Below are 11,630 nucleotides of genomic sequence, written 5' to 3' on the forward strand. Positions count from 1 at the left end.
AGCATGTGTGGTGTGTTGTAAAACCAGACCAAGGACCGAAACCCAAATGTTGGGAGATCTCCCCGCGGAGCGCATAATACATCTAACGCCCTTCAGCAGTTGTGGTGTAGACTTCTGTGGTCCTTTGCTGACACGTCCCAGCTACAGGCGCGGGGGAGTGTCATACAAAACGTACGTGTGTGCATTCGTCTGTTTTACAACAAAGGCTGTTCACTTGGAAGTGGTTGGCTCACTCACCACAGAAGGATTCATTGCGGCATTACGGAGATTTGTGGCACGGCGTTCGGCTCCTAAACATATTTATTGCGATAATGCTACTAACTTCCGAGGAGCCAGCACAGAACTCACAGATTTATTCAAGACACTGCCCTCGGATCCAAGCATCTTGCAAGAGACGGCAGAGAAAGGAATCTCATGGCATTTTGCCCCCCCGCGATCGCCCCATCATGGCGGACTTTATGAGGCTGTCATTAAGTCACTAAAGTTTCACCTCACCAGAGAGATAGGTCAAACAATATTAACCTTTGAAGAGCTGACCACCATTCTCACTCAAGTCGAGGCAATACTTAACAGTAGACCTCTCACACCATTATCAGAGGATCCAAATGAGATGTCGGTACTGACGCCGGGGCACTTTTTGGTGGGTCGACCACTCAACGCCTTGCCAGAGAAAAGTCTCACAGACGTATCTCCCAGTTCAATCTCACGATGGCAGCTCTGCCAAAAATTACTGCAACATTTTGCAGAAAGGTGGAGAGTGGAATATTTGCACACCCTACAGAAAAGATCCAAGTGGAGTCAAGAATCGCCTAACCTTCAAGTGGGTGACCTCGTCTTAATCTGCGATGATGCATCTCTATCGACGTCATGGCCAATGGGAATCATAGAAGAGCTTCACCCAGGTCGAGATGGCAGATGTCGGGTTGTCACTGTGAGGACCAACAAGGGATCATATACGAGAGCTGTGCAGAAAATTGCAAGGCTCCCAATTGAGGGATTACCACCCTCGGAATAGTGGCCCCCAGCATGTTGGCGCAATTTTTCTGCACTGAGCAAATTGCGTCAAAAGTTAACTCAATGTACAGTGCACGAAAATCGAGAATAGCGGTACAGCGAAACGAAGAGGAGACGAAATTTTTTTATGTTCACTTCTTGTCAAGCAGTGAAAGGTTACACATAATTTCCAGTAGTACTGAAGAAAATCAGTGAAAAATTCCATAAAATTTTCCGATAGTGTCCTGAACAGTAAAGATTTAGTGAAGATCTTAACAATCCTCACCCAGTGAAGTCACCGGCAGCCAGGAGACGAGCTATTTCGGCTCCCTTGCGGGTTTTCAGGCCCACCTCGTGTGCGCAGCAGGAAAAATGTGGTTAAGGCCCTCCCAAACCACGATGCATCCCGTTCACCGTTACGGAGAGGATTTTTTTTGAAGTCCTCCGATCCAGATAAACCAGAGTCTCACCAGCCACAAATAGGTATATTTCCAGGCACCCAGCCACTCACGCATCAGCCACACCAGAGTCTCACCAGCCACAAATAGGTATATTTCCAGGCACCCAGCCACTCACGCATCAGCCACACCAGAGTCTCACCAGCCACAAATAGGTATATTTCCAGGCACCCAGCCACTCACGCATCAGCCACACCAGAGTCTCACCAGCCACAAATAGGTATATTTCCAGGCACCCAGCCACTCACGCATCAGCCACACCAGAGTCTCACCAGCCACAAATAGGTATATTTCCAGGCACCCAGCCACTCACGCATCAGCCACACCAGAGTCTCACCAGCCACAAATAGGTATATTTCCAGGCACCCAGCCACTCACGCATCAGCCACACCAGAGTCTCACCAGCCACAAATAGGTATATTTCCAGGCACCCAGCCACTCACGCATCAGCCACACCAGAGTCTCACCAGCCACAAATAGGTATATTTCCAGGCACCCAGCCACTCACGCATCAGCCACACCAGAGTCTCACCAGCCACAAATAGGTATATTTCCAGGCACCCAGCCACTCACGCATCAGCCACACCAGAGTCTCACCAGCCACAAATAGGTATATTTCCAGGCACCCAGCCACTCACGCATCAGCCACACCAGAGTCTCACCAGCCACAAATAGGTATATTTCCAGGCACCCAGCCACTCACGCATCAGCCACACCAGAGTCTCACCAGCCACAAATAGGTATATTTCCAGGCACCCAGCCACTCACGCATCAGCCACACCAGAGTCTCACCAGCCACAAATAGGTATATTTCCAGGCACCCAGCCACTCACGCATCAGCCACACCAGAGTCTCACCAGCCACAAATAGGTATATTTCCAGGCACCCAGCCACTCACGCATCAGCCACACCAGAGTCTCACCAGCCACAAATAGGTATATTTCCAGGCACCCAGCCACTCACGCATCAGCCACACCAGAGTCTCACCAGCCACAAATAGGTACATTCATATACAACCACTTTAATTTATTTTAAATAATTTCTCTGAAGGAAATTGAAATATTGATCTAGCAGATCCACCAACTTCTAATTAAATTACATTTTCTGCAAAATTTCTTAAAGGCAAAAGGCATGAAGGGCTTTGCCATGGATTCAATATGAACTTTGAAGTCTCTCGCCAACGATCTTTGATCCTTTTTGCTTAATATTACTACTTTAATTTATTTTAAATAATTTCTCTGAAGGAAATTGAAATATTGAACTAGCAGATCCACCAACTTCTAATTAAATTACATTTTCTGCAAAATTTCTTAAAGGCAAAAGGCATGAAGGGCTTTGCCATGGATTCAATATGAACTTTGAAGTCTCTCGCCAACGATCTTTGATCCTTTTTGCTTAATATTACGACTTTAATTTATTTTAAATAATTTCTCTGAAGGAAATTGAAATTGTGATCTAGCAGATCCATCAACTTCTAATTAAATTACATTTTCTGCAAAATTTCTTAAAGGCAAAAGGCATGAAGGGCTTTGCCATGGATTCAATATGAACTTTGAAGTCCCTCGCCAACGATCTTTTTGCTTAATATTACGACTTTAATTTATTTTAAATAATTTCTCTGAAGGAAAATGAAATATTGAACTAGCAGATCCACCAACTTCTAATTAAATTACATTTTCTGCAAAATTTCTTAAAGGCAAAAGGCATGAAGGGCTTTGCCATGGATTCAATATGAACTTTGAAGTCTCTCGCCAACGATCTTTGATCCTTTTTGCATAATATTACCACTTTAATTTATTTTAAATAATTTCTCTGAAGGAAATTGAAATTGTGATCTAGCAGATCCACCAACTTCTAATTAAATTACATTTTCTGCAAAATTTCTTAAAGGCAAAAGGCATGAAGGGCTTTGCCATGGATTCAATATGAACTTTGAAGTCTCTCGCTAACGATCTTTGATCCTTTTTGCTTAATATTACCACTTTAATTTATTTTAAATAATTTCTCTGAAGGAAATTGAAATTGTGATCTAGCAGATCCACCAACTTCTAATTAAATTACATTTTCTGCAAAATTTCTTAAAGGCAAAAGGCATGAAGGGCTTTGCCATGGATTCAATATGAACATTGAAGTCTCTCGCCAACGATCTTTGATCCTTTTTGCTTAATATTACCACTTTAATTTATTTTAAATAATTTCTCTGAAGGAAATTGAAATTGTGATCTAGCAGAACCACCAACTTCTAATTAAATTACATTTTCTGCAAAATTTCTTAAAGGCAAAAGGCATGAAGGGTTTTGCCATGGATTCAATATGAACTTTGAAGTCCCTCGCCAACGATCTTTGATCCTTTTTGCATAATATTACCACTTTAATTTATTTTAAATAATTTCTCTGAAGGAAATTGAAATATTGATCTAGCAGATCCACCAACTTCTAATTAAATTACATTTTCTGCAAAATTTCTTAAAGGCAAAAGGCATGAAGGGCTTTGCCATGGATTCAATATGAACTTTGAAGTCTCTCGCCAACGATCTTTGATCCTTTTTGCTTAATATTACCACTTTAATCTATTTTAAATAATTTCTCTGAAGGAAATTGAAATATTGATCTAGCAGATCAACCAACTTCTAATTAAATTACATTTTCTGCAAAATTTCTTAAAGGCAAAAGGCATGAAGGGCTTTGCCATGGATTCAATATGAACTTTGAAGTCTCTCGCTAACGATCTTTGATCCTTTTTGCTTAATATTACCACTTTAATTTATTTTAAATAATTTCTCTGAAGGAAATTGAAATTGTGATCTAGCAGATCCACCAACTTCTAATTAAATTACATTTTCTGCAAAATTTCTTAAAGGCAAAAGGCATGAAGGGCTTTGCCATGGATTCAATATGAACTTTGAAGTCTCTCGCCAACGATCTTTGATCCTTTTTGCTTAATATTACCACTTTAATTTATTTTAAATAATTTCTCTGAAGGAAATTGAAATTGTGATCTAGCAGATCCACCAACTTCTAATTAAATTACATTTTCTGCAAAATTTCTTAAAGGCAAAAGGCATGAAGGGCTTTGCCATGGATTCAATATGAACTTTGAAGTCTCTCGCCAACGACCTTTGATCCTTTTTGCTTAATATTACCACTTTAATTTATTTTAAATAATTTCTCTGAAGGAAATTGAAATTGTGATCTAGCAGATCCACCAACTTCTAATTAAATTACATTTTCTGCAAAATTTCTTAAAGGCAAAAGGCATGAAGGGCTTTGCCATGGATTCAATATGAACTTTGAAGTCTCTCGCCAACGATCTTTGATCCTTTTTGCATAATATTACCACTTTAATTTATTTTAAATAATTTCTCTGAAGGAAATTGAAATATTGATCTAGCAGATCAACCAACTTCTAATTAAATTACATTTTCTGCAAAATTTCTTAAAGGCAAAAGGCATGAAGGGCTTTGCCATGGATTCAATATGAACTTTGAAGTCCCTCGCCAACGATCTTTGATCCTTTTTGCTTAATATTACCACTTTAATTTATTTTAAATAATTTCTCTGAAGGAAATTGAAAAATTGAACTAGCAGATCCACCAACTTCTAATTAAATTACATTTTCTGCAAAATTTCTTAAAGGCAAAAGGCATGAAGGGCTTTGCCATGGATTCAATATGAACTTTGAAGTCTCTCGCCAACGATCTTTGATCCTTTTTGCATAATATTACCACTTTAATTTATTTTAAATAATTTCTCTGAAGGAAATTGAAATTGTGATCTAGCAGATCCACCAACTTCTAATTAAATTACATTTTCTGCAAAATTTCTTAAAGGCAAAAGGCATGAAGGGCTTTGCCATGGATTCAATATGAACTTTGAAGTCTCTCGCCAACGATCTTTGATCCTTTTTGCATAATATTACCACTTTAATTTATTTTAAATAATTTCTCTGAAGGAAATTGAAATTGTGATCTAGCAGATCCACCAACTTCTAATTAAATTACATTTTCTGCAAAATTTCTTAAAGGCAAAAGGCATGAAGGGCTTTGCCATGGATTCAATATGAACTTTGAAGTCCCTCGCCAACGATCTTTGATCCTTTTTGCTTAATATTACCACTTTAATTTATTTTAAATAATTTCTCTGAAGGAAATTGAAATTGTGATCTAGCAGATCAACCAACTTCTAATTAAATTACATTTTCTGCAAAATTTCTTAAAGGCAAAAGGCATGAAGGGCTTTGCCATGGATTCAATATGAACTTTGAAGTCTCTCGCTAACGATCTTTGATCCTTTTTGCTTAATATTACCACTTTAATTTATTTTAAATAATTTCTCTGAAGGAAATTGAAATTGTGATCTAGCAGATCCACCAACTTCTAATTAAATTACATTTTCTGCAAAATTTCTTAAAGGCAAAAGGCATGAAGGGCTTTGCCATGGATTCAATATGAACTTTGAAGTCCCTCGCCAACGATCTTTGATCCTTTTTGCTTAATATTACCACTTTAATTTATTTTAAATAATTTCTCTGAAGGAAATTGAAATATTGAACTAGCAGATCCACCAACTTCTAATTAAATTACATTTTCTGCAAAATTTCTTAAAGGCAAAAGGCATGAAGGGCTTTGCCATGGATTCAATATGAACTTTGAAGTCTCTCGCCAACGATCTTTGATCCTTTTTGCATAATATTACCACTTTAATTTATTTTAAATAATTTCTCTGAAGGAAATTGAAATTGTGATCTGGCAGATCCACCAACTTCTAATTAAATTACATTTTCTGCAAAATTTCTTAAAGGCAAAAGGCATGAAGGGCTTTGCCATGGATTCAATATGAACTTTGAAGTCTCTCGCCAACGATCTTTGATCCTTTTTGCTTAATATTACCACTTTAATTTATTTTAAATAATTTCTCTGAAGGAAATTGAAATTGTGATCTAGCAGATCCACCAACTTCTAATTAAATTACATTTTCTGCAAAATTTCTTAAAGGCAAAAGGCATGAAGGGCTTTGCCATGGATTCAATATGAACTTTGAAGTCTCTCGCCAACGACCTTTGATCCTTTTTGCTTAATATTACCACTTTAATTTATTTTAAATAATTTCTCTGAAGGAAATTGAAATTGTGATCTAGCAGATCCACCAACTTCTAATTAAATTACATTTTCTGCAAAATTTCTTAAAGGCAAAAGGCATGAAGGGCTTTGCCATGGATTCAATATGAACTTTGAAGTCTCTCGCCAACGATCTTTGATCCTTTTTGCATAATATTACCACTTTAATTTATTTTAAATAATTTCTCTGAAGGAAATTGAAATATTGATCTAGCAGATCAACCAACTTCTAATTAAATTACATTTTCTGCAAAATTTCTTAAAGGCAAAAGGCATGAAGGGCTTTGCCATGGATTCAATATGAACTTTGAAGTCCCTCGCCAACGATCTTTGATCCTTTTTGCTTAATATTACCACTTTAATTTATTTTAAATAATTTCTCTGAAGGAAATTGAAAAATTGAACTAGCAGATCCACCAACTTCTAATTAAATTACATTTTCTGCAAAATTTCTTAAAGGCAAAAGGCATGAAGGGCTTTGCCATGGATTCAATATGAACTTTGAAGTCTCTCGCCAACGATCTTTGATCCTTTTTGCATAATATTACCACTTTAATTTATTTTAAATAATTTCTCTGAAGGAAATTGAAATTGTGATCTAGCAGATCCACCAACTTCTAATTAAATTACATTTTCTGCAAAATTTCTTAAAGGCAAAAGGCATGAAGGGCTTTGCCATGGATTCAATATGAACTTTGAAGTCTCTCGCCAACGATCTTTGATCCTTTTTGCATAATATTACCACTTTAATTTATTTTAAATAATTTCTCTGAAGGAAATTGAAATTGTGATCTAGCAGATCCACCAACTTCTAATTAAATTACATTTTCTGCAAAATTTCTTAAAGGCAAAAGGCATGAAGGGCTTTGCCATGGATTCAATATGAACTTTGAAGTCCCTCGCCAACGATCTTTGATCCTTTTTGCTTAATATTACCACTTTAATTTATTTTAAATAATTTCTCTGAAGGAAATTGAAATTGTGATCTAGCAGATCAACCAACTTCTAATTAAATTACATTTTCTGCAAAATTTCTTAAAGGCAAAAGGCATGAAGGGCTTTGCCATGGATTCAATATGAACTTTGAAGTCTCTCGCTAACGATCTTTGATCCTTTTTGCTTAATATTACCACTTTAATTTATTTTAAATAATTTCTCTGAAGGAAATTGAAATTGTGATCTAGCAGATCCACCAACTTCTAATTAAATTACATTTTCTGCAAAATTTCTTAAAGGCAAAAGGCATGAAGGGCTTTGCCATGGATTCAATATGAACTTTGAAGTCCCTCGCCAACGATCTTTGATCCTTTTTGCTTAATATTACCACTTTAATTTATTTTAAATAATTTCTCTGAAGGAAATTGAAATATTGAACTAGCAGATCCACCAACTTCTAATTAAATTACATTTTCTGCAAAATTTCTTAAAGGCAAAAGGCATGAAGGGCTTTGCCATGGATTCAATATGAACTTTGAAGTCTCTCGCCAACGATCTTTGATCCTTTTTGCATAATATTACCACTTTAATTTATTTTAAATAATTTCTCTGAAGGAAATTGAAATTGTGATCTGGCAGATCCACCAACTTCTAATTAAATTACATTTTCTGCAAAATTTCTTAAAGGCAAAAGGCATGAAGGGCTTTGCCATGGATTCAATATGAACTTTGAAGTCTCTCGCCAACGATCTTTGATCCTTTTTGCTTAATATTACCACTTTAATTTATTTTAAATAATTTCTCTGAAGGAAATTGAAATTGTGATCTAGCAGATCCACCAACTTCTAATTAAATTACATTTTCTGCAAAATTTCTTAAAGGCAAAAGGCATGAAGGGCTTTGCCATGGATTCAATATGAACTTTGAAGTCTCTCGCCAACGATCTTTGATCCTTTTTGCTTAATATTACCACTTTAATTTATTTTAAATAATTTCTCTGAAGGAAATTGAAATTGTGATCTAGCAGATCCACCAACTTCTAATTAAATTACATTTTCTGCAAAATTTCTTAAAGGCAAAAGGCATGAAGGGCTTTGCCATGGATTCAATATGAACATTGAAGTCTCTCGCCAACGATCTTTGATCCTTTTTGCATAATATTACCACTTTAATTTATTTTAAATAATTTCTCTGAAGGAAATTGAAATTGTGATCTAGCAGATCCACCAACTTCTAATTAAATTACATTTTCTGCAAAATTTCTTAAAAGCAAAAGGCATGAAGGGCTTTGCCATGGATTCAATATGAACTTTGAAGTCTCTCGCCAACGATCTTTGATCCTTTTTGCATAATATTACCACTTTAATTTATTTTAAATAATTTCTCTGAAGGAAATTGAAATTGTGATCTAGCAGATCCACCAACTTCTAATTAAATTACATTTTCTGCAAAATTTCTTAAAGGCAAAAGGCATGAAGGGCTTTGCCATGGATTCAATATGAACTTTGAAGTCTCTCGCCAACGATCTTTGATCCTTTTTGCTTAGTATTACGACTTTAATTTATTTTAAATAATTTCTCTGAAGGAAATTGAAATTGTGATCTAGCAGATCCACCAACTTCTAATTAAATTACATTTTCTGCAAAATTTCTTAAAGGCAAAAGGCATGAAGGGCTTTGCCATGGATTCAATATGAACTTTGAAGTCTCTCGCCAACGATCTTTGATCCTTTTTGCTTAATATTACCACTTTAATTTATTTTAAATAATTTCTCTGAAGGAAATTGAAATATTGATCTAGCAGATCAACCAACTTCTAATTAAATTACATTTTCTGCAAAATTTCTTAAAGGCAAAAGGCATGAAGGGCTTTGCCATGGATTCAATATGAACTTTGAAGTCTCTCGCCAACGACCTTTGATCCTTTTTGCATAATATTACCACTTTAATTTATTTTAAATAATTTCTCTGAAGGAAATTGAAATTGTGATCTAGCAGATCCACCAACTTCTAATTAAATTACATTTTCTGCAAAATTTCTTAAAGGCAAAAGGCATGAAGGGCTTTGCCATGGATTCAATATGAACTTTGAAGTCTCTCGCCAACGATCTTTGATCCTTTTTGCTTAATATTACCACTTTAATTTATTTTAAATAATTTCTCTGAAGGAAATTGAAATATTGATCTAGCAGATCAACCAACTTCTAATTAAATTACATTTTCTGCAAAATTTCTTAAAGGCAAAAGGCATGAAGGGCTTTGCCATGGATTCAATATGAACTTTGAAGTCTCTCGCCAACGATCTTTGATCCTTTTTGCTTAATATTACCACTTTAATTTATTTTAAATAATTTCTCTGAAGGAAATTGAAATATTGATCTAGCAGATCAACCAACTTCTAATTAAATTACATTTTCTGCAAAATTTCTTAAAGGCAAAAGGCATGAAGGGCTTTGCCATGGATTCAATATGAACTTTGAAGTCTCTCGCCAACGACCTTTGATCCTTTTTGCATAATATTACCACTTTAATTTATTTTAAATAATTTCTCTGAAGGAAATTGAAATTGTGATCTAGCAGATCCACCAACTTCTAATTAAATTACATTTTCTGCAAAATTTCTTAAAGGCAAAAGGCATGAAGGGCTTTGCCATGGATTCAATATGAACTTTGAAGTCTCTCGCCAACGATCTTTGATCCTTTTTGCATAATATTACCACTTTAATTTATTTTAAATAATTTCTCTGAAGGAAATTGAAATTGTGATCTAGCAGATCCACCAACTTCTAATTAAATTACATTTTCTGCAAAATTTCTTAAAGGCAAAAGGCATGAAGGGCTTTGCCATGGATTCAATATGAACTTTGAAGTCTCTCGCCAACGATCTTTGATCCTTTTTGCTTAGTATTACGACTTTAATTTATTTTAAATAATTTCTCTGAAGGAAATTGAAATTGTGATCTGGCAGATCCACCAACTTCTAATTAAATTACATTTTCTGCAAAATTTCTTAAAGGCAAAAGGCATGAAGGGCTTTGCCATGGATTCAATATGAACTTTGAAGTCTCTCGCCAACGATCTTTGATCCTTTTTGCTTAGTATTACGACTTTAATTTATTTTAAATAATTTCTCTGAAGGAAATTGAAATTGTGATCTAGCAGATCCACCAACTTCTAATTAAATTACATTTTCTGCAAAATTTCTTAAAGGCAAAAGGCATGAAGGGCTTTGCCATGGATTCAATATGAACTTTGAAGTCTCTCGCCAACGATCTTTGATCCTTTTTGCTTAATATTACCACTTTAATTTATTTTAAATAATTTCTCTGAAGGAAATTGAAATATTGATCTAGCAGATCAACCAACTTCTAATTAAATTACATTTTCTGCAAAATTTCTTAAAGGCAAAAGGCATGAAGGGCTTTGCCATGGATTCAATATGAACTTTGAAGTCTCTCGCCAACGACCTTTGATCCTTTTTGCATAATATTACCACTTTAATTTATTTTAAATAATTTCTCTGAAGGAAATTGAAATTGTGATCTAGCAGATCCACCAACTTCTAATTAAATTACATTTTCTGCAAAATTTCTTAAAGGCAAAAGGCATGAAGGGCTTTGCCATGGATTCAATATGAACTTTGAAGTCTCTCGCCAACGATCTTTGATCCTTTTTGCTTAATATTACCACTTTAATTTATTTTAAATAATTTCTCTGAAGGAAATTGAAATATTGATCTAGCAGATCAACCAACTTCTAATTAAATTACATTTTCTGCAAAATTTCTTAAAGGCAAAAGGCATGAAGGGCTTTGCCATGGATTCAATATGAACTTTGAAGTCTCTCGCCAACGATCTTTGATCCTTTTTGCTTAATATTACCACTTTAATTTATTTTAAATAATTTCTCTGAAGGAAATTGAAATTGTGATCTAGCAGATCAACCAACTTCTAATTAAATTACATTTTCTGCAAAATTTCTTAAAGGCAAAAGGCATGAAGGGCTTTGCCATGGATTCAATATGAACTTTGAAGTCTCTCGCCAACGACCTTTGATCCTTTTTGCATAATATTACCACTTTAATTTATTTTAAATAATTTCTCTGAAGGAAATTGAAATTGTGATCT

General features: G+C 35.2%; 1 protein-coding gene across 1 annotated transcript; it reads left to right on the forward strand.

The window, feature by feature from the left end:
* Nucleotides 1-46: 46 nt before the first annotated feature.
* On the forward strand, nt 47-1,015 carry LOC129808953 (uncharacterized). The gene has a single exon (XM_055858860.1). It carries the CDS (start codon nt 47-49, stop codon nt 1,013-1,015), a length of 969 nt encoding a protein of 322 aa, XP_055714835.1.
* Nucleotides 1,016-11,630: the final 10,615 nt, after the last annotated feature.

Source organism: Phlebotomus papatasi, unplaced genomic scaffold (genome assembly GCF_024763615.1).
Source record: "Phlebotomus papatasi isolate M1 unplaced genomic scaffold, Ppap_2.1 HiC_scaffold_23, whole genome shotgun sequence".
NCBI classification, from domain to species: domain Eukaryota; kingdom Metazoa; phylum Arthropoda; class Insecta; order Diptera; family Psychodidae; genus Phlebotomus; species Phlebotomus papatasi.

Coding starts and splice junctions, on each gene's coding strand:
- LOC129808953 (XM_055858860.1), top strand. CDS start 47: ATGTTGGGAGATCTCCCCGCGGAGCGCATAATACATCTAACGCCCTTC.